Source organism: Melospiza melodia, chromosome 15 (genome assembly GCF_035770615.1).
Source record: "Melospiza melodia melodia isolate bMelMel2 chromosome 15, bMelMel2.pri, whole genome shotgun sequence".
NCBI classification, from domain to species: domain Eukaryota; kingdom Metazoa; phylum Chordata; class Aves; order Passeriformes; family Passerellidae; genus Melospiza; species Melospiza melodia.
Genome location: NC_086208.1, coordinates 17,862,970 through 17,889,112, shown reverse-complemented (window position 1 = coordinate 17,889,112; position 26,143 = coordinate 17,862,970). Strand labels below are relative to the sequence as shown.

General features: G+C 45.9%; 2 protein-coding genes across 3 annotated transcripts in view; both read right to left on the bottom strand.

The window, feature by feature from the left end:
- LRRK1 (leucine rich repeat kinase 1) overlaps positions 1 to 18,393 on the bottom strand; it is a 72,189-nt gene extending 53,796 nt beyond the window's left edge. For both annotated transcript variants that reach the window (XM_063169934.1, XM_063169935.1), the window contains exons 1-2: positions 18,359 to 18,393; positions 15,289 to 15,502 (exon numbers count right to left, since the gene is read on the bottom strand). In XM_063169934.1, coding sequence (XP_063026004.1) covers positions 15,289 to 15,355 — 67 coding nt within the window. In that variant the 5' untranslated portion in view covers positions 15,356 to 15,502; positions 18,359 to 18,393. The remainder of the gene's footprint in view (positions 1 to 15,288; positions 15,503 to 18,358) is intronic.
- A 1,859-nt stretch (positions 18,394 to 20,252) lies between these two features.
- ALDH1A3 (aldehyde dehydrogenase 1 family member A3) overlaps positions 20,253 to 26,143 on the bottom strand; it is a 33,115-nt gene continuing 27,224 nt past the window's right edge. The window contains exons 11-13 of the mRNA XM_063169932.1: positions 25,514 to 25,671; positions 24,170 to 24,244; positions 20,253 to 22,815 (exon numbers count right to left, since the gene is read on the bottom strand). Coding sequence (XP_063026002.1) covers positions 22,743 to 22,815; positions 24,170 to 24,244; positions 25,514 to 25,671 — 306 coding nt within the window. The 3' untranslated portion in view covers positions 20,253 to 22,742. The remainder of the gene's footprint in view (positions 22,816 to 24,169; positions 24,245 to 25,513; positions 25,672 to 26,143) is intronic.

Sequence of the window (26,143 nt, the reverse complement as noted above, 5' to 3'; positions counted from 1 at the left end):
ATGGTGTAGGGAGCCAGAAGAGCTTTTAAGTGTCAGAGATTAAAAGCTGCAGCCATTAGAGAAGATGCTTTGGTGGGTGGCTAATGAGGCAGGCAGGAAGTCTCACACCCAACCATTCCCCAACTACCAGTACAGGGAAAGCTGCATTAAAGTCACTGAAATACAAGATGTTTTCAGGTCTACTCCTGAACAACAACCAAGACAGAGGAAAAAAGCATTTTCCACTTGAAAACAGAATGGTTTTTCCCTGCTAAAACATCATGAATTAATATTGCTTATTTACAACTGGTTAAATACAGCACTTAAGCCCACAGTTCTTCACATGTATTAACAAGGATTTATTTATTTTTTAAATAGACATATATGTCACACAGGGCCTAGTTTAATGCAGCCTGGAAAGAGAAGTAAATTTGGAGCAATCTATAACTGTCAGTAAATATCTTTGAATAATGCAGCCTGAATCACCAGTGGGTTCTGACTAACACTTCTCATCAATTATTTAAACGAAGCTCAAATCACTCAGACATTGGAGATGGCTCCAGAGCTTGGTGCCATTAAAAGTGTGCCCTCACCAATAACCTTTCCCAGATGATGCAGAACCTGTGAAGGACAAGGAGCAGAAATCAAGGCCCATGAAAGTGGGGTTAAATTACAGCGCAATAAACAGCATCTCAGAGTTCACATTAATGGGTGTAGCGCTTCCATAATTCTGTAATTTTAGGGAGTACATGGGAAAAGAAATTCTTCCTGCATTTGGTTCACTCTTTTAAAGCAGATCACACACCTATAAGGGATCACTAAAAATATCACATATGATTTAATTTTCATTTTCATGGACACCAAAGATAGGAAAAAAATATTCTTAGGCAAGTATGTTTAAAGGATGATAGAAAGGAGAACTTCAGAGCAAAATAGCTCTCCAGTCAAAACAACTCAGAACTGGACTAAGAAAATTCAAGAAGTACAGATCCAAGCAAACACTGCAGTTACTGGAACAAGCAGCCTCCCCTCTTGGCACCCTGTGATGAAATCCTGAACCTAGAGAGAAGCTCTGGAATTCCCCTTGGAGGAAAAAATGCCTCACATCAGAGATACAAAACAGCTGGAACCTCCTCAGCTTCCTGCTCAAGGAGCCCTGCACACCAGGGCTGACAGAGCAGGGCAAACTTCCATCTGCTTCCTACAAATTGCAGAAAGGAGGGACAAATTTCACTCAATTCCAGCCTCAATCCTGATTTTGGGGACTGTCACTCAAGGCCCACATCTGCAGTCATTCCAGATGTAAAAGCACACCCTTTCTGCCAAAGAATTGAGCAGGACCATCTCTCTTTGATTTTAAATCATGGCCTGGGAGGGTGGAGGTACAAGAATCTCACAATCAGAGATTCATCAGATCCTGCTGTCACGTTCCCCTCGAGCAGAGAGGTCTCCAGCCACCCTCCCACACACAGAACTGGGAATAAAGGAAGTTTAAAAGGAGCATTTTCCACCTCTCCTGCTGGAGCCACTCCACTCCAACAGCACAAGAAGGGTCGCAGGGTTGTGGGAAGGAGGAACTCGCCTGCTTGACCCTAACTCAACACCACTTCTGTGTTTTGCCAAATTACTACTTCACAAAACAACTCAGCCAATGTGTTGGGCTTCCCCTTACACTTTTGCCCCCCCTGAAATCCTTTGTGGTGCAATGGCTCAGTCACAACCCCTGGTGCCACCAGCCCTGGAAGAACATGGGCTGGCCCTGAGTTAGGTGTAGAATTCTGGGATCTCCAGGAACTGGAAGGTCACACCTGGCTCCATGGAGCTTACTGCCAGAACAATCTTCAGTATTTTCATTTTAGTCCTTAAACTCTATTCCAGTCTTGTTTTAGGGAAACTTTTATTGACCAAATAAAAACTGCTCAGTTTTGAATAGCTCGATTCATCAGGCAGAATTCAATAAGGGTTTCACTGAGTGTAAGAAATCTGGGCAATTCTACTGTTGGAAACCAATATTTTTATATGAAATATTCCTGGCAGCAAGATAATGCTACCCATCTCAGATTTCTTACACCAAAACTTCCTTCTATGATTCCATTCTGCAGGGTAAATTGACCTCCTGCCTTAGGCCTGAGGGAAGAAGCTGCCAAAGGTCTCCAGCAAAAAACACTCCTTGTGACTATCAACTGAAAGCCGAAAAGTGCAAAACTGGTGAGACACAGGTAAAAAAGTTTGCAACAGCTGTACTCACATGGTGCTGTCAGATTTTAGTAGAGCTTTCAGAGGTTAAATGAGACAAGGTTGGCTGTCCATTCCCAAATTTCCAAAAAGGACAAACACCATCCAAGGCAAAATTACCCAGTTTACAGAAGACTTCCTGGTGACTTAGTAAATGATATATTGGCTTCTGAAAAACTAGGGCAAATTAAGAAGCAGCATGTTCTATAACCTTCATTTATACTCACCAGTGGGGGGAAAATAAATAAGGAAAACTACATTTTACTGACTAAAGACTGGTTATTTCTACAAGATGCATGACTGACCTACCATCAGCAGTGCCATTCGTGTAGGCTGGAATAACATTTTGCCAATACATGCACCAGCCATTTTTAGCAGAAATCTGGGCTGAAATCCAAAGAAATTCTGCTCTGCTTTTAACCTCACATGTCTCCTGCTCCTGCCCGAGCTCCTCATGGCTCTCCTGTCAGAGTCACCTCAGTCACACCCAGCCCTGAGCAATACTGGAGCTCAGGAACGCTGAACCTCTGCTTTTGGACTTGATTGTGCAACATGCTGAGCATTTGAGCCCAGAGGTAGGAAAGGGCTGTAAATTCTTGGATTTTATGGATTTAGGAACCAGCTTGTGCACACTGCACACAGGGTCTGTGTTCCTGCACAATGCACTTTCTGTGTGCAAGGGATGATATCCCAGCAGGACTTCTCGGATACTCCTGTACTGTCCAAGAAACTCCACAAACTTTACACACCCTGTGCCATCTTTTTTAGTTTCTGCTTTATTGCACACAGATCTGGGCAGTTCCTGTGCTGGCACAGGTTCCTCTCAGAGCACTGCCCCAAAGCAGCACCAAAAACAGATAAATGAAGCCTATTTGAATTGAGGAACCTGTGTTTTTTTTTTTCTCTAACACCTTTGAACATCTATGAAAATAAAGCCATGGAGTTTACTCTTTAATATGCAGCCTCTGCATCATATTTGTTTAACCTCTCCATAAATCCACAGCTTCTTTTCTTCTCTTGCTTTCTACTAAAAAAGCTGTAAGCAAACCCAGGGCTGTTTGTGGGGGGAAAGGGGATGCATCTGCTGACACTACAAATGCATCCATCATCTATTCCTCACACCACTTAACAGCTTGTACAAAAACAACTAACTCTGGAATTATTTCTCTCTTGATTTCAATGATTTATGCTTTGGAAATACGTTTTAAGTGTGGCTTTGCCATAACAGCCCTATAAAAGCTAAGGGCAAGACTAATTTTCTTTTACAAAACATCCCAATGAAACCAGAGGTTATCAATAAAAAAGCAATGTTATTTTATTGCCATTAAAAGGGCACAAGGTATCACTTTTAAAGTGCAGCAGACTGCTGGCCCGGCTCAGAGAAACAAAATAAAAATAAGCCTTTTTAGTAATAAAGAGTACCATGAGAATTTCAGGGTCATGTGTAGTTAGACCCTGTCACAGGCCTTATTATAACAGCAGGTGGAAAAAAACCCTCTAAAATTCCTAAATTGACAGAGTGCCATCAGTAAAAGGGGAGGGTTTGCAGGTCAGTGCTGTGAATCAGCAAAGAGCTGCATAACAAAGCAGCACAATGCACAGATGATTATTTCTTTATAGCCCAAATCACTGCATCTCTGACACATAAACTCCCAGGAGTTTGTAAATGCCACATTAGGCCCTTCCACAACCAGCAGATCTTTGGCAACTAGGTAGGATATTTTTATTTAGCAGAGCAAGATATAAATGAGATGCTTTAACCCAGGATAAATCAGGAAGCTAACCTCCTCCAAAAGCAGAATTACAACAATAATACAACTTGAAAACTGCTACTGACCTTGTCATAATGTGTGCAGGTATTTCCAGAGCCGGGAGCAAATCAAGCTGATGCTTTAACAGAGCATCCCCCCAGCGCTGCCCCCCTCAGCTGTCAATTCCTGGGACTGGTAACCACCCACCTCTGCTCCAGCCCCAGCAGCTCCTGCAGTGGCCACTGGATGGAATGGCTGGCTGGCTGCTCCTTTGTCTGAATTAACCACCACAGTTTAGCCCTGACAGATATTTTCACCTCCCTGTCCCATTACAGCGAAATCCAAGCCTCTGGTGCAGAGGATGTGGGGATGGGGGTGGGCAGGGAGGCTGAGCTCACACATTAATTCCTCAACAGCACCAGATGGCTGCAGCTCACCCTCCCCAGCTTAATCTTTTGCCATTTTGACTTCTGAGTGCTGCCACTGCACAGCTGAAAAACGGGACAGGGATGAGGGTGAAGATGTGCAGAATATTTAAAGCCAGCACCTCCAAACATTCCAAAACTCACCGGTGTCACTGAATGTTTTTCAATACTACTCCACAAAAGCTCTGCCCAGCTGGTTTGCAAAATTAATGGAAAGCCATGTTATTTCTGAGTCTCTGCAACAGATTCATGCATCCTGTGCTGCTTTGGAAAACTTCAGGCTAACAAACTGAGCAGCAGCCAACAGTGATTTCAAAGGATGATGGATCTGACCTACATTGCACTTTCCTATTAGATGGGTAAAAAAGATTTTTCAGTCCTCTGGAAATTTTTGAGATACTGAAAAATCCCATCCCAAACAAGGAAGAAAACCCTGGGCTCTTCAATAAAAAATAAAGAAATAAATTTTTCAGTCAGCCCTAGTGGGTAAAAATGTTTTATGAAGCAAAGGTATCTTTTGGGTTCCTTTTCTATCTAGCTGACACTTCAAGGTTTCATTTTTTCAAAAACATAGTTAGAAGATTTTGTTCATTCATCTTTTAGAAGATAAAGCCATAGACCAAGATCTCTTGTGCCCCCCACCTGCCCATATTGCCAGAAGCTGCCTCAAAACCATCCTGCAGCAAGAAGCCAGTGATCTGCTTTGCCTTCTCTCAGATTTAGGTGAAATACATGTGGCTCAACCAACTCTGCTTTAAAATGTCAGGATTCAAAAATGGCCAGAACTACCAATAAATGCCCCTGTGAGAAGACACTGAGACCAAGGTGGTTTATCTGGGAAGTTCCAAATCCCCACTGGAGAGCCTGTGCCAGAACTGGGTCATGGCCCCTCTGACCCTAATTAATATTTCCCACAACAAATGGGATGTGCCAGCTTCTCAGGGCAGTGGGAGCCCTCCACACACTTTTTCTGCCTATTTCCTGTGGTTCCATTTCCCCCAAACATCCATTATTTCAGCTAATTAAAGGAGTGGCTCTGCACTAAGCTCTGCACTGAGCTGTGCCTGCCAAAGGCACTGGAAAATATGATGTGCTGAGCACAAAAGCCACCCACATCTACAACAGAGCTCACAATCAATGCTCACTGCCCCAAAAGGAGACTTAAAACCCCAAAAGAAACCAGATATGAAACACAGAGGAATGCTTCAAAGGCAAAAATCCAGTGCTGAAGGGATCTTTTTCACTATTACTGCAGCTTGTGGAAGTATTTTGAAGCTGCTTACATGCCAGCACCACACACACATGGTGCTGATCTGCACTGAACATTTTCCAGCAAGCACCCAGGGCATGCTGACAATTTTAGGTACAGTTGTGTAAAGTGAACAATTATCACCAGAATCATTGGAAATTTTCTATTTATAACACTTTTAACCTGCAAGGAAAAAAAGCATTTGCTAGTGCAGCTTTGAAAGGAAAATATGAAGTCCCGGGTGGAAAATGCTCTGGACTGCTGCCTTTTCTCTGGGCTCCAGGACAGAGTTATGAGAAACAGACGCCTCCAAAGGCTTCAGCTCCACACTTACACAATCATTTCTTCATCATCCAGGATAATGAGGGAAGGCGGAACAGAAAAGCCTCAAATCCTGCTAACAGCAGTATCTGGGCAGTGCCAGCACTGCCAGATCTGGGCAGGCTCCTGCATTTGTGTGTGCACCTCCCAAATTCCTGGGACTCTGGGGATTGTTTGTGTTGTCCAAGAAGTTAAAATGGAACTGAGCTGGTTATTCTTTGCTGAAGACAAAAGAGGCTGCACAAAGGCATTGCAAGGCAATGGGGTCAGAGAGAGCACAATATGGAATATGAGTGTCAGAACAAACCCTCGTGCACTGTGCAAACCAGGCTGGAAAGTGGAAAATAGATCCAGGGTCGCTAATGACACCTGCAGCTATCCATGGAAAAGAAGCAAGGGGTTGGGACATGCCTCTCCTCAGCAAGAGCACAGGAGGTTCCCCACTGGTTGGTTGTGAAGAACAGTTCCACTCCCACTGCTCTGGGCTGTACCTGCTGGGAGAGGAGCAGGAATCCCTCTGGGCAGGGATGCCCTCACACGGGGCAAAAACTGCTCTCACAGAGGGTGGGAATACCCCCAGCCCTCCAGCAGTGCCCTCTCTGGGGTGCAAAGGATCAGCAAAGCCCAAAGGGAACAGTGATGCTGTTACTGCCACCCCAAAGAGAAGCTTTGAGAGCTCCAAATGGCCAGAGAGTTGCTGTATTGAAAATACAAATGACTCAGCTCTGGAGTGAAAGTTTCTATTTTTGTCTTTTGGCCTCAGTGATTTGGTTCCCATCCTACAGCTTGAATCATTCAGAAATGTGCTTCTGCAGGCAAGGCCAGCTATGCCACTCTTGCTGTCCAAATTTTAAATTGGAAGATATACATTAAGCATGCAGGAGCATGACAACACTTTTGGATTTTCTTTGTGCATGGCTGGAAATGGAGGATTGTTAAATGGTGAAAGGTGTCTCCAGTGAGACCATTCCTGTCCAACTGAATCAAATATTACAGCCATGGAACCAAACCAAGATTTTATTTCATCTGAAACTTCACAAAATAAAATTTCATGGCTAACTTTCTTCCGAACCCTTTCCCTAACATTCAAGCTTTCATCAGAAGGGAAAAAATCCCACACACCGTTTTCTCTCTTTCAATTTGCTCAAAATTCTTCTTCTAAAAAATATTTGAGAAATAATTATTTGAGAAATAATTTGCTCAAAATTCTTCTTCTAAAAAAATTAAAACATTAATTATTTACCTTGGGGAAGCACCACCTCATGGCCAGCCCACTTCTGTTGCTTGGGCACATATTTAAAACTTGCTTTAGAAGAAGTAAATGCTTTTAGCCCCAGCTGTGAGAGGCTTGCTGCGTGTAAGTGAGAGGAAAATGGGCCCAAGGTGTCTGCTCAGGTCTCTTCTGAGCATAAATCTTCTACCAGCTCCACCAAAGACACATCCAGAGATCCCACACATTCTCTGAGTTGGGAAAAGCAGCTCCTAAGCTTGTGTTTCACTTTAATAACACATGTAAACACCTTCCTCCATGGAAAACCCATTTACAGCACTGCAACCCCACTGCTGGTCAAAACTAAGAGCACAAAAGCAGCCAAAATATGTCTCACCAGAAGGACAGAAGGTGTAGGAGTGTGACACCAGGACACTGACCCACACTCTCCTTCCAGCTACTTGGACTAAAGTTTGAAGAATGAAAGAATATTTTTATTAAAAGACTGATATGTTCAGGAGACACATCTAAAGGAAGAAGCCTTTCAAGAGATTTGAGGGGGCAAACATCCCACGCAGCAAAATCCAAGCTTAGCACACGTTAGACACAGTTCAATGAGCTTCTTTACTGTGCCTGCTTGACTAATAAAATACTCCTTGCTACCCTCACTTCTCATTTATCACTAAGACAACCACTCTGGATCAGTTTAAAGTGTTGCATGCAGAGAAAAAGAAAATGCAATCAAGATATTGGATATGGTTGGCATGAGGAGACTTGAAGGGACAATTTGGCAACAGCAGAGCCAAGGGAAATGCAGAGCTGGGAAGAGCTCCAGGGAGAAGGGATGGATGGGTTAGTCTGGAGAAGAAAACAAAAAAAATCTAAATAAAACAGTGAAGGAAGTGGGGCTTCACTCCAGCTTCTAGCTAGCTCAGTGTGAGCACTTCTCACTTCTGACAGCTCTCCCAAGGAGCCAGGGAAGATCCTGGTTTCCAGGACAGGCTCACAGGGAGGATCACCTGGACAGCTGTGGCTGCAGCACAAGAGAAACCTGACGGAAAGTCTTCTGCTGTTGGCCCAGACAGCTCCAAAGCTTCAATGGGGCTACCAAAAAAACCCCACGAAGCCTTCCCCTACTGCGACAAAACCTACAAGAGGCAGAAATGCCTGCTTTGGCAGGGGGGTATTTTGTCCTCCTGGGAACATCAGCACCCATTTCAGTGAAGGGAGCACAAGGACTCTGCCTGGGAGGCTCCTGTGTTCACACTGTGACCCCACTGCAGCTCACAGCATTTCTGGATGTCTGCTGCAAGGCACAGACAGCAAAATGAGGAAGGGCACAGTTCATCCCCTTCCCACCAAGCTTGGACAGCTCTGATCCATTGCATCCCAGAACCTGGCCCTATCCATGCAGATAGCTTTGATTTGGCAGCTTTTATTCCCACCCTGCCACTGTGAGAAAGGTCCAAGGTGCAAAACATGGGAGAATTACGACCAGGATTACAAGCTCACTTAAGGAGCCAAGCTTTTTGTTTTTCAGGCTATGTATGAGAGCTGGAAAGGGATCCTGTCCATTAGTGTTGTAAAAAAAATTAAAATGTTCCTGTTTGATGCAAAAATAAAAGCATTTTCAAAGGCTCTTTGATGTGAAAGACAGAAAGACGTGCAGGCAGATTCTGGAGGAGGTCTTGTCTTCAGCAATTACCAGCACTCTTTTTGAATCCTACTCCCCAGACAGAACTTTTATATGAAGTAGATAATCACACTGCAGAGTGTATCAGCTCTAAACCTTGTGGCTTTTCAATTAAGCAGCAATAACCTCCAGTCCAAAAACTCCTTAACCAAGGCAGGAATAAAACAAACAACCCCCAAAACCAATTAACTGCAGGTGAAGCAATTACAAAGACATACTTGCTTTTAAAGGATTTAATTTTGAGCTCTTCTCGGGTAGCCATGCCAGTTTTCCAAGCAATATTTTGATCATTAAAACAAGAAGTGATGCAATTTCCACAGTGACCACAAACATGCCAAGAATATTTGAGCTAAATTTATCCAGACTTCTTGTTTGAGTCACTGCTTTGGTTGGTTATTTTTCCATGATTTTCAGCTATGCACAGAGAGGAGCTGGGGACAGCCTGGGACTGAGGTTTTTTTTTTCTCCAGCAGCATCTGAAATGCCAACCTTTATGCCTGGGAGGCACACTCTGACTATCAGAGAGGAAATGAAGCTGCTCCTCCAGCTGCCAGCCCCAGGTCCCAGCTCCTTCCTCCCACTCTTCCTGTGGCACACTGACCCCTTCCCTCACCCCTGGGTGACTCTAGTGGGGTTGTCTTTGCACATGAGAAGTTCCTGAAGCTCACCAGGGATCTGCTGCCCTCTCCAAGTGGAGAGGGAGAGCCAAAACAGAGAGGATCTGCCCCAGGTTCCCACTGTGCATCCCCATGGCAGACCCCAACACAAACTGCTGACTCCCAGAGTCCCTCTGGCTGCAGAAGGGCTTTGGAAGGGTGAGAGCCTTTCCTAAAACTTAAAGGCTTTTTAAATAGGTCCCCTAAAATTAAAAAACATGGAGACACTTGTGTTGTGAAAATACCAGCAGCTTACATAAAAGAGCTGCTGCTGTGGTGATACATAATCATGCAAATAAGCAATTGCTGACCCACTAATGAGCACACAGACTCGGATTAAGGGAAGGAATTAAATATCAGCCTGACTTGATGTAAAATCTGAAACAGAACCTATTAAGAGACAGACTCCATGGTTGAGTCACCATCCCTGGGGGGGTTTGAAAGCTGTATGGATGTGGCACTTGGGGACATGGTTTAATGGTGGGCTTGGCACTGCTGGGGAACAGCTGGACTCAGTGACCTTAAAGGTCATTTCCAGCCTTAAAAATTCCACGATTCTATGATTTTATATAGCAGATTGGGAGTTGAATGGTATAAAATCCATCTCTCCCCTCTATCTGCAATGCAAACAGCTCCTCCCAGCTCACTGCCTTCTGCAAGCACAGCCCTGACAGCCCCACTATTGATCAGAGCAGTGAAAAACAAACAAACCACAGATTTAATGCTGTAAGGATCCCTGAAGATCCCATTATGTCAGTGCAAAGAATTTAATGGGTTTTGGATAAGGCCCCCATAGGCCCTGGGGAGGATAAAACTCCATAATTCATAGCATTTTCTTAATGCAAGTATAGAATCACCTGCAACATCTCTGTCAAAACACTACATCAATTACAGCCCTGGTAAAGGCTGAGCTGGTGTGAACACTATCAATTGCTGTTTTCCCACTGAAACAGAGGACAGCAGTTCCCTGACCCCAGAATCAACCCTCACCTGAAAGCTCCCTCATAAATCACACCTCAGGAACCTTGTAAAGAATTCCCTGTGTACAAGTGCTAAGGGCAAAGGATTTTCTTTGCTACATTACCACCTTATCTTGAGGTTTTTTCCAGGCTTCTTGATAGAGCTGTCATAAGTTACATTTCAATGTGATACACCACAAATAATTTTAACATGAAGGTGTGAAAATAAAGCTGTAAAGCAGCAGATAATTCCAGATGCAGCTCAGTTGAAGACCAATGCTTTACTGCTGCTTGTAAATCAAGCTGGCTCTCAGGTCAGACTCCCTGCTCAATTAACTTCCCAAGGTCTTTGCTGCACCACTGGCTCCCCCAGCAGCTCTGCCCTCCTTGACACAGCCCTCAAGTTCAAGAGCAGGCTGGCTTTGATGGTTCTTGTCAGGAAAATTGTAAATGCCTCAGCATTCCTTGCCCCTTTCTGACACACACAGGTTGGTTTGCAGGGATGTTGTAACACCCAGCTCTGCACAGGAGGGTAGGTTTAACCACAGGCATGCTCAGCTGCAGACCAGCCTCCTGCAGGAGCCTTGGCCCCTTGTGAAATTGCACCACTTCTGTATGAAGAGTTTATTTAAATATTTAAAAATACAAGCCTATTACTGCCTTACTGGTGTACTTCCTATTCCTGCTGAGCATTTCCTACTTCTCCTTCTGCAGGGCACTCTGCAGTGAGACTGACTCACACACAAAACCTGTTCTATTTTCTGCTTTTTTAGCTCACAGGAACCCTTTCAGTTTGCTGTTTGGACTCGAGTTTACTCACAGCTCAACCAGCAGAAAGAAAACCAGCAAACCTTCCAGGCTGATTTAGTGTGATTATGGGGAACTCCACACGACTGACACACTCTGCAGCTCACCAGGGCTCTGTGTGCTCAGCTCACCTCCCAGATCCTCTCCTTGTCCTCACCCCACACTGTCACAAAACACCCAGGGTAATGTTACTGCAGGGTGATGTGTGGATGGAAAAAGCAGGACAGAGGCTCTGAGCACTTTTTCCCTGTTACTCAGCCCCAAGGCCCAGCTGCTGTTCCTGTCCCCACACAGCTGATGGGAAGGTTTTAAGGTTTACATGGTGATTTCATGAGGAACAAACTGGTATCAGTGCTGCTGATTTTCCCTTCCTCCTCTATTCAGCAGGAAAGATTTTTAAACAAAGTTATTCACACTCAGGCAAGAGCAGTGAGGAAATAACAGAATCAGAGAATGGGCTGAGCTGGAAGGGACCCACCAGGACCAGTAAGTTCCACCTCTGCACATATCCTGCCCTGATGCCAACAGGAGCAAAGCTGGAGGCACAAAGTGTGTCCCAGGAGGATAAACTGCTCCATTTGCTCTTGGCCAACCTTGAACTGCCACCACCCAAACTGTTGTGAAACTTTCCCTGTAAAACTGCACTTGCTCCTGAGCTGTCTGCTCTCCCCCCTTGGCTTTTCCAGTTCAAGCCTTGCTCACACCAGAGCCTTTCCCAGGATTCAGGAAGCAGCAGGAGCAGCTTTCCCTGTGAGTCAGATCTGAGCTGGGCCATGGGTGGGGTTGCAGAGGTCACTGCCATTGTGGGCAGCTTCTTTCTGATAGAACAGAAAGCCCCGTGAGCTGCAGGGTCAGCACAGCACCTGCACAGCTTCAGGGGCCTCTGGTGCACTCCAAATGACAACTCCAGCCACATGTTCTGGTTACTTGTTTGGTCCCTCAGGTAATACTTAGGTCCCTTTTCCAGGCACACTGTCCGTGCCCATCTGAGCTTCCCTGGACAGTGCAAACTCACCAAGTTACAACTGATTTGCCCCAAAAGAAGTTGTGAAGGTGCATTTAGTTAATACCTGCAAAGCTGCTGTAAAGCTTCAGGCAGCTCTCCTTGGCACTGCTGTCCCTAATTATGTAATGTTAGACACCTTCCACCATAACACCCCTCTTCAGGGCTCATTTCCAGATTTAGCAGGAGAAAAGAGACACCCTCTGGCATGTCTGAAGGATAATCCAATCCCACCTCTGAGACACACACCAGTGGCACAGGAATGCTCTGTGACTTGGAATAAAATTCCCAGTAAGAAGGAGATAAGCTTTTTAACAGAAGTATCCTTATGTTTCAGAAGACAATGATTGTTCTCCTACACCTCTGAGGAAGTCCTAGAAAACCATGCAAGAATTAAATCCTAGCTAGGAAGTTTTGTAATGTTCAAAGAAATCAATCAGCCCATAGAAAGGGGGTGAATCTTTATGCTGTTCTACACATTCATAAAGTGATGCCTTTGAGTTTCCATTGTACTTCCTACAAAATTCACATCATGTCACCTCCTCTGGATTATGCAGAGCTCTTTAACCAAGCTTTAAAAAAAAACCCAAACCCTGTAGTTCATGAGAGACTGCAGCCACCCCCATACCCCTGCTCAGCTTCTTCTAATTAGGACAAGAAGAACAAATCCAGGAGAGGGGAAGCAGGGTTTGAGGAAGCAAGGGAGATGCTGAGAGCACCCACAAGGGAGCCTCATCCTGAGCTCTGGTGACAAATCCCCTCCGAGGGCTCGGTCAGCATCCCTGGAGGGCAGAGAGGGTCCAGCCCTGACACACAGCTCAGACATTCCTGGGGAAAGCTGTCACCCTGCTGGGACACAGGGAAATCACTGGCAACCAGGAGGAACAGCAGAGGAGACACCTGAGCAAGGTGAGCCCCTGCACTCAATGTCACATTTTCTAACTAACAAGGATGCTGTGAGTGTGATTTTCTCCACATACAACTGGCCAGGGCTTTATAGCTGCCAGGGAAAAAAAAAAAAACTAAAAAATCCTAAAGCTTCAGATAATGAAGGTGCACAAGGAGCGGCTGGAAGGTGCCTGCAGCCCTGCTGATCCAGCTGACCCGGAGCCCCCGGCAGCACCGTGCTCTGGTTAAACCCCCACAGCCACAAGCCAGTCCCTCCTGCACAAAAAAGAAAAAGACTCCAAGCTCTGAGCACTAATGAGATGTCAGCATGAAAGAAAGGATCCGGAATCTCACTCCCCTTCCCAGCAGCTCCCGCTGAATGGGAGCAGGAGGCTGCATCCACATTGTTCCTCAGGGCATAAACAATGGGCTGGCATGTGGAGGCTGAGTGAGTCACCGTGCTCCTGCTTCAGCCCTGTAATGGGATCCCAGCCAGAACAAGGACCAGAAACTTAGGGAGTGGACCAGTTAACTAATGACAATCATTCTTGGCAGGACACTAACAATGAGTTTAAGCATGTACAATACCCTTATAAAGAGCAAATCCTCCAAGGAAGGACTGGTGCCTTGTACAGGGATCTTAAGCTTTACAAGGATCCCTTTCCCAGTTTTCCAGCACTGTAGACTATTTTAATACAACCCAGATTTATCCATATAGAATAGTCTACCACTGAGATTTGCATGCTTCCAGCTAACCAGTTTAACTGAATATAATTACATAACAGCAATGTGTAATAAAGTTCTCAGGAAAAAAACCTGAACTCAAAACATAGAAAATAGAACTATTCCACTTTCCACTTCATTATTCACTCCTACAATAATTTATTTGCTGTATCTTTAAACAGAGAGAAAACTTGTCAGAGCACTACTGCAGAACAAAAATTTAGCAATTCTGAACAGTTGCGAACCGTTAGTGCAGATTAAAATTCTTCTCATGGTTTATAGCTTAGTATTCAAGTGCAGATAATTTCTTCCAGAGAGAAACCCAGAAGAGACAGAATTTAAGAATTTTAAGAATATTCAATAACCAAGCGTTACAGAAAGGTACAATGCTAATCACCACAAGCAAACAGGAAAACCACAGAACAGGCAGAATACGTACGGAGAAAGGAAAGAGTTCCCAGAGCTCCCTGTGACGCTGCTGAGGAACGTCTTCAGACAAGACAAGGAGGCCTCTGAATAAACTATCAGGTTTTGCTTCATAGTTGCTGATAAAATCCAAAATAAGGCTGCAAAAACATTAGCTTCTGCTGGAGCCTGCTTACTCACTACAAAGCGTCAAACACACCTTCTTCCCACACTCGGAGCGCAGATGCTGCCTCCTAATGAAGCACTTGCTGCAAGGGGGGAACACCGTTACACAAGAGCAGGAGGCTATTTCTTGCTGCAGAAACATAACTGGGGTTTGACTCAGAGAAAGGCAGCAGTGCCTGGGAGATGAGGGTTGCAGTGAGAGAAACCATCCAAAAATAATTTGCCTCCTCAGGGAAAAAAAAATAAAAAATTCACAGGAAGCAACCTGAAGCATATGTCCCTTCTAAAAGGGGAATTACTTTATTACATAAACACAAACCTTCTAATCTAGCCCAACATAAAATCACTGCAAGCCATGGAATTGAGCTGAGGGTAAAACTGGAGCAGGTTAATATCTGTTCAGGCTGAGAAGAGATGCTCTATTTTAGCAGCTTTCATATCCTGAATACCCATTGCATCAGTGACTGGGAACATATTTGCATCCACACACTAAAAAAGCACAGATCTTGTAAAACATATTTAGGAACTGGTGAGACATGATACATATATTGACTAATTCCCCAGGCCTTTGGAGAACATCCCTCTTCAGGAAAATGCTATTCTTACCACCTCCATAGCTCAACATCACCTTCCCTGGAAGTAAAATCCTTGTTCCAGACTGTAGATTTTCAAAGATCGGGCTCAAAAAACTTTCACATTTTTGAACTCCATCAAAGCCCAGTGGCAGGTGGCTATTGAGCTCTGTTAGAACCTTTTGTTCCCAGTGTGAAGAGGAAAGAAACAAATCCTGCTATTTACCATTTTGTGGCTCCATGGTGCTCTCCCTGCAAACAGCGGATTCCTCCGTTCCCACACACCAGTACATTCTGGGTGGCAGTTGTGGAGGCCCCACACACAAACTTTCCACAGCACTTCAGAACAAGCAGGGTTGTCAAGGCTGGATGATCCCCATCAGGTGAATGCAGGAGCAGAGGCTGCTAGTGAGCACCATCCCGAAGAAACATCATTAATTCTGTTTAAAAATAAACAACAAAACAAATTAATCATTCCACTGTAGAAATGGTGACATGTTCATTCCTCTCCACTATCAGCACAGCTGTCCAAATGTCACACTGCAGAAATACACTTATCATCCTATAAATACAATTATTTTCATATTAGCTTCGTTAAGAGCACAACATGAATTAACAGAGGGGACTACTACTACTAATTTCTGTGCTACAGAAAGATAATGTTCCTAATTTTTCACCACCAAAGCTGCTCAGTCTTTGGGCAGAGGACAAGGGGGTGGGCATGGGTCACAGCTGCAGTTTCAGATTCTCCACAAGCTGGTGTAAAGGCAGGCCATTGAAACCCTGCAGTGCAGCTGGAAAAATCCTAAATGCAACCTCAAAACCTCTCCCATCCACAAAGACAACCACAGCTCTTGTAAGACTGTGAGAAAATGAAAAACACTGATGTGGTTACTGAGATAATCCTCTGTAGAAAAGAGAAGAGGGCAAAGAAAACACAGCAGCTCCTGTCCCCTCTACCCAGCCCTTTCTGAGAACTCTCCCACCCTGGAAGCACCAGGCTTCTTCACCCAGGGAGGCAAATCAGCCCCTTAGGAGCTATTAAAGGTTGTCTGCTTGTGAACTGCCTGGTATAACAGGCAGCAGAAAATTGCACAGCTCAGTCTCCTGAGGCACTTCCAGCTCCTTCCCTTTCCACAGCTGCACAGCCCCCCCTTAACCTCTCTGCACAGAGGCTCAAACTCCTGGAGGATTTGCAGTGCTTGCCCAAGCACCATCAGAGCTCCTTCATTTGCTGCTTTCAGTTTCAGTCAGTGAACGCCTCTCAGATGTGACATGATGCACCTCAACTGACTCTTACTGGCTCACTCATGTCTGGTGTGTGATGATGAAGTTCTGATTTGGGGCTCTAGCTCAGCAAAGCTCATCACCCACCTCCCACTCCAGGCAGCAAGGCCTGAGACCTTCCCTGACTCCCCTGAGCAGAGCTGGCTTCCTGAACTGGGATCAAAGGCCAAGGGGAATTTAAAATATGCTGATCCATCACTCCTATCCAGGGAGCTTTCTGTTCCTCCCTCCTTACACTGGGTTTCAACCGCCAGCCAACAACACTAAAAATCACTGCATCCTATCTCAGTTGTTTCTAGGCAAATATTTGAATTTTAGGAGCACTCAGCTTCTGCTGACCCTGACTTTGCAGCAGCAACAAAGACTGGCACCCCTGTGCCTGTCGGGGATCTGGGTGCTGCAGGAGGCTGAGATGGAGGCAATCCCTAATCCCAGATCCAAGCCCACAAACTGCTGAATTGCTCTGTGTTGGTGGAGGACTGAATTCTGCTCTGGCCCACCAGACCCAGCTTCTCTCCTGGCCTCAGTTTCCCCTGCCCACACTGGCAGGAGGAGCTGGGGCCACACATCCCCCCATGCCACGGGTGGGACATGCAGGCAGAGGGATCAGGGAGGCTCTCACACCTCCCAGAGCTGCCCAGGCTGCTGACTCTGGCAGTGGAGGGGATCTGATGCTTCCAGCAGCCGCCTGCCCACTGCCCTCGATGCGCTGAGCAGCTCCAGGGAGAGCAAACACTCTCCCATGCACACTCTGGCCCAGCAGCTCTGCAGCAGACGATGGCTTCTGAGGCACTTCCCTGCCCTGACAGGGGGACAAGCCATGTGCACCCACAGCAACTGTACAAGAAACACTCAGTGGGGGTCAGCACGGACCACCGAGGCTTGAAAACCACTCCACTCCTGATTGTTAGCTCTCTACTCAGCCTATTCCCCAGGCAGAAACTTTCCTCATATAAAGTAAAATTAAAAATAACTTTTAGGAAAAATAGCAGAGTGGTTCTGGTAATCAGTTCCTTTAACTGCAAGTAACTAAATGCTGTAGTCATGGGCACTGTATTACTGCCATACAGTGCCCAGGTAAGCAGGATTTCCGTATTTCAGGACCTTTTTGTATATAATTTTAAAAAAACCCACAGAGCTTTACCTTCAGGAAGGTGCACACAACTGTAACACGTGCAAACACCATGATTTTATTTCATTAGGGATTTGATTTAGGGAATCAATGAGCTCTGCAGAATCTTGTTCAGAAGGAGAGGGACCATGCAGAACACACCTGAACAGGTGTAAATGGGATTTACATCCCATTTCCCACATTCCCAGTCCTGACACCTGCTACTGCCCATACCTGAACCATACTCCTCTCCACTTCACCATCCCGCTCAGTCTGACCCTGTGCATTGTGCCTGAAAAGAGCCGGGCCCCCAGAAACATCACAGCTTGCCCCAAATCGCTTCCCAATTCATAAAAAAACCCTGCTGAAACTTCAGTGCCTTACCCAAACCACCTGTTGATTCTGACAATCCCACCTGCGGATTGCCACGGGTCTGGGAGACCCAGGGACAGGGAAGGCGCTGGGGCTCTGCCCGGTGTCGGTAGCGAACCGGGGGCCGAGGTGCCGGCCCAGGGACCCGGCCAGCCCAGGGACCCGCATCCTTCGTCCCGGGTGAGCAGCGAGCACCAAGCCATCCCTTCTCACACCCCGGCCGGCCGGGGGGACACCAGCCGCTGCACCCCGTTTCTGGGGGGTCTCTCACGCCTTCCCAGCCGCTTTCCAGCCCCCGGAAAGCGTCCCCTCACAGCGAGTCCCCTCACAGCGAGTCCCGCCGCTCTGCGGCCCCGCCGGGCGGGGCGGCCGCGCTGCGCCCGCAAAGTTCCCTCCGAACTTTCATTTTCTTTAAAAACAAGCTCGTTTTCCCCTCGTTTCCACCTGAAGCGCCGCGGCAGCCCCCCACACCGACTGCCCTGGCGGCGGGGCAGGTGCCCGAGAAGCGGCAGCAAAGCCATGGTACCTCCGCGTCCCGGGCCGGCGCTCCCGGCGCTGCCGCCGCCGCCTCCTCCTCGTCCGGCGCCGCCCGCACGCCTCGCTCCGCGGCCCGGGAGGCGGAGGGAGCCCGGCGGCAAAGGCAGCGGGACAGCGGCTCCTCCTCCGGCCCCAGGCCCGCCGGCCAAGGGCGAGTCCCCCGGCACGGCCCCCGGCCTGCCCCGAGGGCAGGGCTGGCCCGCAGGAGGAGGAGGATGGAGCTCCTTGCCCAGACCCGGCCCACACGCACGCCCGCCCGCCCCCGGGCAGCCCTTGGGCTCCGAGGGTTTGCGTTCTTTAGGAAAAGCCAGCGTGGGAGTGGCGGTGGCTGGAGCAGGAGCGCTCCCGCAGCGCTGCCCGTGGTCCCGGCAGGGCCCGGCCTTACCGGGGCACAGCTCCCGGCACAGCTGCACTTTGAAAGTTGCTCCTTCCCCGCATCGCGGCGAGTTCGGTCCCCGCTGGAAGAGCGGAGCGAGGTTGCCCCCTCTCTTCGGAAGGAGTCGGATGTTGGTGTGCGCGGCCCTTCCCCACACTGACCCATTCCTCTCCAGCAGCCTCTGACGAGCCAGGGATTGCTCCATTTCCCCCACTCGTCAGACCAACTAAGAAAAAACCCCAAACATTTCTGCGTGCCTTTTGCTTTGCTGTTCGCAGCCATTCTGTAAATTAAATTAAACACAGAGGATGTGTTTTACCCTGGTCGGTACCTAGCAATGGGCCACTGATGGTCACTTGGGGTGGATGTGCATTCACAGAAGGGCTGCAGCAGCCTGAGATTTGCCTGGGAGCTCCTTTGGGTGATTGTGGAGACACAGATGGGTGTTCGCTGCTGCTCTTCCCTGTGTTCAGGTCCCCATCAATCTGCGTCCAGTTGCAGCCGTAGGTAGAGAGCAAGAACATAGCAATACTACTGTTTTCTGACTTTTAACACAGCTAAAAACCAGTGTTACCTGTTTTCACCATCTTTCCACCTCTTACCCAGCCTGCTCCCTTTTATGCCTCACAGCCCAGCTCTTACCCAGACCTTTCTTACAGCATTTTTAGCACAATGTTTGAAAACACCCTAAAATAACTATTTTTCCTTTATTATGATAGAGCCTCTAATTTCCTTTGGCAATAATTTACCCACATATTCAAGCTAATTTTTCCCTTTTTTCCCTCCCCATATCTCATCCCACTCTTCCTTAGGTCTCCATTGATTATGTCACTCACAGTAATGCCTCTGTATCTCCAGCCTTCCCTTTTCTGGACTCTGAAAGCTTCTGACTGATGCTGTCAGTGAGTGGAAAATTCAAGGAGTTTGGCTTGGCCTGTGTAGGGAGCCCAAAGGAATTTCTCACACATCAGATGGGAAGAGAGTTAAAAGACAATGGAATGTTCTTGCTCTCTATCTACATTGCAGATGAGAGAAATGAAACCGGGCTGGGAACACATTCAGCAGAGCCACTCTGGTGGTGGATGTGTCCCAAGGGGTTTAGGGAGCAGCCAGAGCAAGGCAGGAATTCCCATCTGGCTGCAGGAGCCACAGTGTCTTTAAACACTTCATTTTGAGGCTCACCTCAGAAGGAAAAGAGGATCCATCCAGCTTTGTGCTTGCCCCAGCCAGCTGCAGCTCTGCTCTCCTCCCTCTGCTGATGGTAAATGGCACAGCTCAAGCTTTTATGTGCACAACACTGACCACACCTAGCACTTTACTCTTAAAATTACAAAAACTAATCCAAAAACTGGAAAAAATTTAATTAATTAATCCAAATTGCAAAAATTAATCCAAGTGCAGATTCCCTCACAGTGCCCCAGTGAGATACTAAATCCTCAGATACACCTGTTTCACAAAGTTAAACATTTATTAGGAACAAGAACTATTACAAAAAAGATATCCATAGTCTAAATATATACATGAGGTTTAAACGTAACATTTTCATGTACCTTTAGCTATAAAAATACATTAGATTAACTGTATCCTAATTTATAAATATAGTTCTTTTCTTTAAAAAAAACAACTAGTATTCATATGAAAGCCTTACTGTGCAATGGAGGAATATATATACCCTCTAAGGGGTTATTTTAAAGTTAGTGTCTAGTGTTATATAACTTACAAAATTCAGTGTGTAGAGTCAAACCCTGATTTATACAATAAGAGATACATTGACTTTTAAAAAACTTGATAAGGGGAAAAAAGTGAAATATATATCATACATATAAAGCCAGAAGAGTAGGGTTTTAAGAATTTCAGATTATTTCAATTTCCACCACTGTTTATCAAAAATACAGAGATACATCAAGATAAACAGCCTTTTACTGTTTGCCTCACCTCTCTGCAGCCCAAGGAAACCCTCAGGTGGGCAAGAGTAAAATGTTTGTCTGAGAAGATGTTTGCACTCTTATGTGTCTTACAAAAATAGAAATTATTTACAATGATCCCATTTGGTCTTTCATGGGGAAGGGAGGACATTTTCATCGCTGGATGGGGAGATTTACCTGCCTCACACCCCGTGGGAGCACAGGCTCCTGGTTACCCTGTGGGAGGTATGTCACATCACAAGTGAAGTGATGTTGAAGTGCAATTTCAACATTCACCAACTAATAAGGAAGTTTAGGCTCATGCAAACTTTTTTCCTTACTTATCACCACCCACCTTCCTTCCTCCTCCAAAAAAAGCTCCACTCATGCAACAGAATTTGCTGCTGTCTGAGCCTATCTGTGAGCAAAGGAAGGTACTGGCTGAATCCTGGCTTGCAGCAGAGAAGAGAGGTTAGACCTGCATGTCTGCTTCAAGCTCTGACATCTGGAGCAGCAATCCTTATCAGTGCTCCCTGGGGATCTGCTGATAAGCCATAAGGTGGGTTTGTTCTCAGAGGACAATCCCAGAGGGATCAGCTGAACTTCCTAACAAGCTGTCACCACTAACTCCTGCAGACATGGCTGTGGCTTTGCCAGGGCTCTCCAGCAGAGTCAGGAGGAGGGAAAGCAGTGAGCCAGGAACTGAAGATAGCCTGTGGCTTGTCATTCATCTCATGGTAATTAATCTCATAATAATGTCTAGGCATGCAAAGGAGTTACTGCAGGAGGTGCTAAGGCATGAGCTGGCTGTGACAGCCACTCCAAGGGACAATCCAAGGCAGTTTTCTAAGTGAAGGATCAGCTACTCTGTGCTGGCCATGGGATGACAGCACTCACAGGGACAATGGCTGTGAAGCTGTGACAGACTGAAGTCCAGCCACAGCTTATTCCATGCTAACTGGCTTGTACACCCTTCTCTTCAGCACTCAAGGTGTGCTTGGGAGCACCTGCCTTTCCACACTGCACTTCCAGGAATGTATTTTAAGCTACATTCATACAGGATAAAGAAGCAGTGTGAAGAGCTAAGTTTTACTCTCAAAGTAATAGAACTGGCTCAAAAAACAAAGAGATATTCAAAAAGCCTGAAAGTTGCAGAGAAAGAGGGTGCAGGGCAGTTTCCTGCAGCTCTTCTGCTCCCTCCCCCAGATCAGGACTGGTATGGGGTGTTTTCTGTGGGGTATCTACCATGCTACATGCTCAGCATCCAACTCGGTGTCACCACGGTAAGTGCAGTGCAAAATCCTCTTGAGAAAAGTGCTGTAGTGAAGGTTTGAGATACAACTGTGACTCACTGGGAGCCAGAGGGGTCAGCAAGTCAGGAACTTGCATTTGCAGCATGTGTAGTGTGTGCACACCCAAACATCAGGTTCCAAGGACACTTGAAAGTCTGGCTCTGTTGGGTGACATAGTGGCCCCAAAGGAGTCCTCCAGGAAACTCCCACAAATCTCATTCAGGGCTAGAATATCACCAGGATGGAGAATGCACGTATCTTTAGAGAAACCTCTTTCAAAGGGAATTTCCTTACAGATCCTTCCGTGAAAGCTTGCACTCCCATTCCAAACTCCAGCTGCAATCTTCACACAAACTCCACCAGCTCCAGTCAAGCTGTTCTAACCCTTCCTTACCACTCGAGTCCATCTCTGCCAAGGGAAACCCAAGTGCCTCTGAAGGTATTTGCAGTACCTGTGATGGCACCAGCAGTCTCTCTAGCATGCCAGTGATGTCCATGTCCTTCAGGGGTACAGCTGGGAAGCAGATGTCCTGCCAACACTGTGACTGACCAGTTTTGAGTCACAGGGAGCAGGCAGATGTACAGCCAGGGACTTGTGCAGTACAAGTGTGTACTGCCAGCAGGGTCAGTGAATCAGTTTTTGAAGAGCCAGTTGGCAAAATGGAGCCCAGCAGATTCAGTGTTTCTAGAGGAATAAAGACAGGTGTTTGCATGTTCCTTCCCACCCCTCCCCTCCCCCTTGCTCTGAACACGTCCCCCATGTGTCACATTCAGAGTGTCAGCATTTCAGGCCTCCTGCTCTCATGGACTCTTCTGGGACAGTTTGATGGTGACTGTTTTCACCTCGGTGTATTCTGCCAAAGCATACTCCCCACTGCAAAAGAAAAGAGGGACAAAAGGACAAACAGTTGTTGAATGTTAATGTGTATTTCTCTGAGAGAAGAGAGTTGTACACATGTGCATTTCTGACATCAGGTCATTAAAATTAGATCTGAACAATTTACATCAGCTATCCACTTGTCCCACCACCTCTAATAGCCACCAAGTACATGCACACAACTACATACAATTACACCCTGTTGTGAGGGAAACACAGAGTCCTCTGGTCACTGTAACCCACAAGATGATGCTTGTGACTCTGCCTGTGCAAACTGAGTGCTGCTGTGAGAAGCCAAACAAGAGACAGCCACGTACACACAGCTATTGGTGCTTAGACAGCAATTAAAGTTATTTTTTCACCAAAAGAAAGCTTCTATCTACCATGTCATCAGGAGGGCACAGTTGCTCCAGAAATGCATATTGATGAGAGAGCCCACCACTGCATTATGTCTTGGTTGGTGATAACTGGCTCTGTTCCCAGGCCCTTCCCTTGGGAAACCTCTGACATCCTTTAATTAGCCAGGCAGTCAGGCAAAGCAAACCATAAGGTCTCAATATATAACTGTGTCCCATCTGAGGATTAATTTATTTGCTGTGCTTAGCAAATGAGGCACCTGAATGTCTCAGAGCAGCAGATGTACCAGAACAGTTACTGGAAATGCTTTCTGGGATTAAATCTGGCTTGTGAAAAAAAGGTGTGTAAGATTCCTCTGAGGAGTCTGCTGAATAGTCTAAGAAAACCTGTCTCCTATACAAGAAGAAAATTAAGATTTAAGACAATGTCTCAGCTCTGTATCTAACTCATGGAGTGACCTTGGTTTAAAAATTTCAGCTTTAGTAACTATTAGAGCTGAAGTGTCTGGTAGCCCCACTGTAACAGGCCAGGCTGAGGAAGAGGGACACAGAGCTCTTGTGTAATTTAGCAGCAACCTGGGAAGGTGGGGTGGAGAATGATTTGGGAGATCATTCCTTCCCACCTGAACAAGGAGCAATGATACAGCAGCCAAGAGAGGCACAGACACCACCATGGAAAGATGGAGCAGGTTTGGGGTGATACCGGTGTCTCCAGCCATGGTGCCACACTTCTCCCTTCATCTAAAAATCTAACTGGTATGGAAAAATGCTTGCAAGTGGACTTGACTGAACTGGAGCTATTAAAAGCTCATAAAGCAGATGAAGGTGCTCCTAAAGGAATGCTTTACATCCACGCTCTACTGGCTTAGCACCTCCCTGTGGGGCATGCTGCAAGCCTGATTAAACTTTAAAAGCAAATTCAACAGTGCTTTCACAGTCACAAATGTTATTGCATTCACCACCCACACAGAAACAAAATACTGAGCAAAACTTACAGTTCTCTGCCATTGCCTGACATTTTAAAGCCACCAAAAGGAGCTTGAGCATAGAGCGCATTGTAACAGTTGATCCTACAATAAAAACATCAATTTTAGAAAGACAATTCAATACCAAGGAAAAGCAAGATGATGACAACAGCAACAATACAATAAAATCTGAAATCTCTGTTTTCTCTGTCATACACTTGAGAAATCAGATTATTGCAATAAAATCTTCTTTTGCTGCAGAAACAGAAAACATCTGACTAGTTCTCAGTCTGACCTACATCTTGCTTCATATTCTCTAATGGCCAAGACATTCATCCTCTAACTAGAATTTATGCCATGTTCAGAGTCATGATTAAAATAAACAGTTCAGGCTATTCCCTAATTTATTAAGCACATTCTGAAATGAACACGTTTACTCAGCTCTCTAAACACTCACAATGAGGCCCCAGCATCCCCTTCCAGGTACAGAAAACATTTGGACTGTGTCAGACAATTGTGTCACAGTAATATAAAAGCACTGGGCCCATTTCTATGGATACTTGGTAGAAAAAGCTGATGCAGACACTTCCCCAGCATCTCAGTATGATCAAATGACTGAAGGTCATGCAGCACAGGCATGGCTTGTGCTGGAAGTGTGGACCTCCATGTGTGTTCAGCACATGCATCCTTCAAAGCCCAACATCCCATTTTTATGTAAATATTTGAGGCTGATTCTTCTGGTGCCAACTCTTAAAATTAATCCTCCACATCAGAATCAGATACCAGATCAGCTTCCTATCCTAAGTGGGAAAAAAATCAGGATTCCATCTCTAAAATCATTCTAATATAAAATAAGAAATTTTGTACACAAAAATAGCTGCTTTTCTTTGTGACAGTGGTGTGTTGCCACCTACTGTCCATACTGGTTTGTGCAGCAAAATCCCATCTGGTGCCGGCAAAAGATCATGAGAATTGCTTATTGCTACATACAGGGTTTTGGAAGGCACAGTGTCTGGTGGAGCTTACTACAACCCCAACAAAGAAATACCTCGACTGAAGGAAAAAACAGTCCATTTCTCAACATGCTGTCTGGACTCACCACCTCATTTTGAGGAATGGATGTTGCTTCTGAGCAGAACATCAAGAATTAGGCAGGCTACTAATCCATCTTAGCTGCAGCATTTAGAGAATCACAGATATTCTGAGTTGGGAGGGACCCACAAGGATCACGAGGTTCAACTCTTAAATGAGCGGCACACATGGGGATGGAGCCCACAACCTTTATCATCTTACTAACACGATTGCAAGTCCTAAATCCCTCTCCCCTCCCAGGAAACACAGCCCCAGCCCACCCTCTGTTCCCAGGCTGCTCACCAGACTGTTCCTGACTGCAGAGCTGAAGCCAGGGTTAAAGCTCTGTCCAGGTTCTTGGTGAACACTGCAGCTGTGAGTCCGTACTCAGTGCTGTTGGCTCTTCTTATCACTTCTTCTATACTCTTGAACTTCATAATTGGCTGAACTGGCCCAAAAATCTGCAGATATCAATTAAACTTTAGTACAGGAAGGCATCTGCTAATCATGGTAGTTTTGAAGTAATCAGAATCAGATGCTCTGTTTAGATAATATATCAAAATCTTATATTTTAGCCTTCTAGGGGTCACTGATGGAGTGTCCTAAAAACTACTAATTAAACTTCAAAGGAAGCATTGTGATGTGCTGTAGTAGTTAATAGATGTTAAGATCCAACAAGTAATGCATCATCTGTAACAATCAAAATAAGCAGAGCTGGATCTGGACAAGTTACAAATGATTCATCCTTACTCCATTTACAACTCTCCTTTTGAACTCTGAAGCTGAGTGTGCTCAAGTAACAATTAATTTATTTCAAGGACTGCAAGTTTTCTTCCTTGGTTTTAACCCTGATTTTGTCATTGTATGCATTTTATTTGCATGCAGTGCATTAACCACATCTGTGTTCAACCACAAACTTGGCTTCCCAGGTTG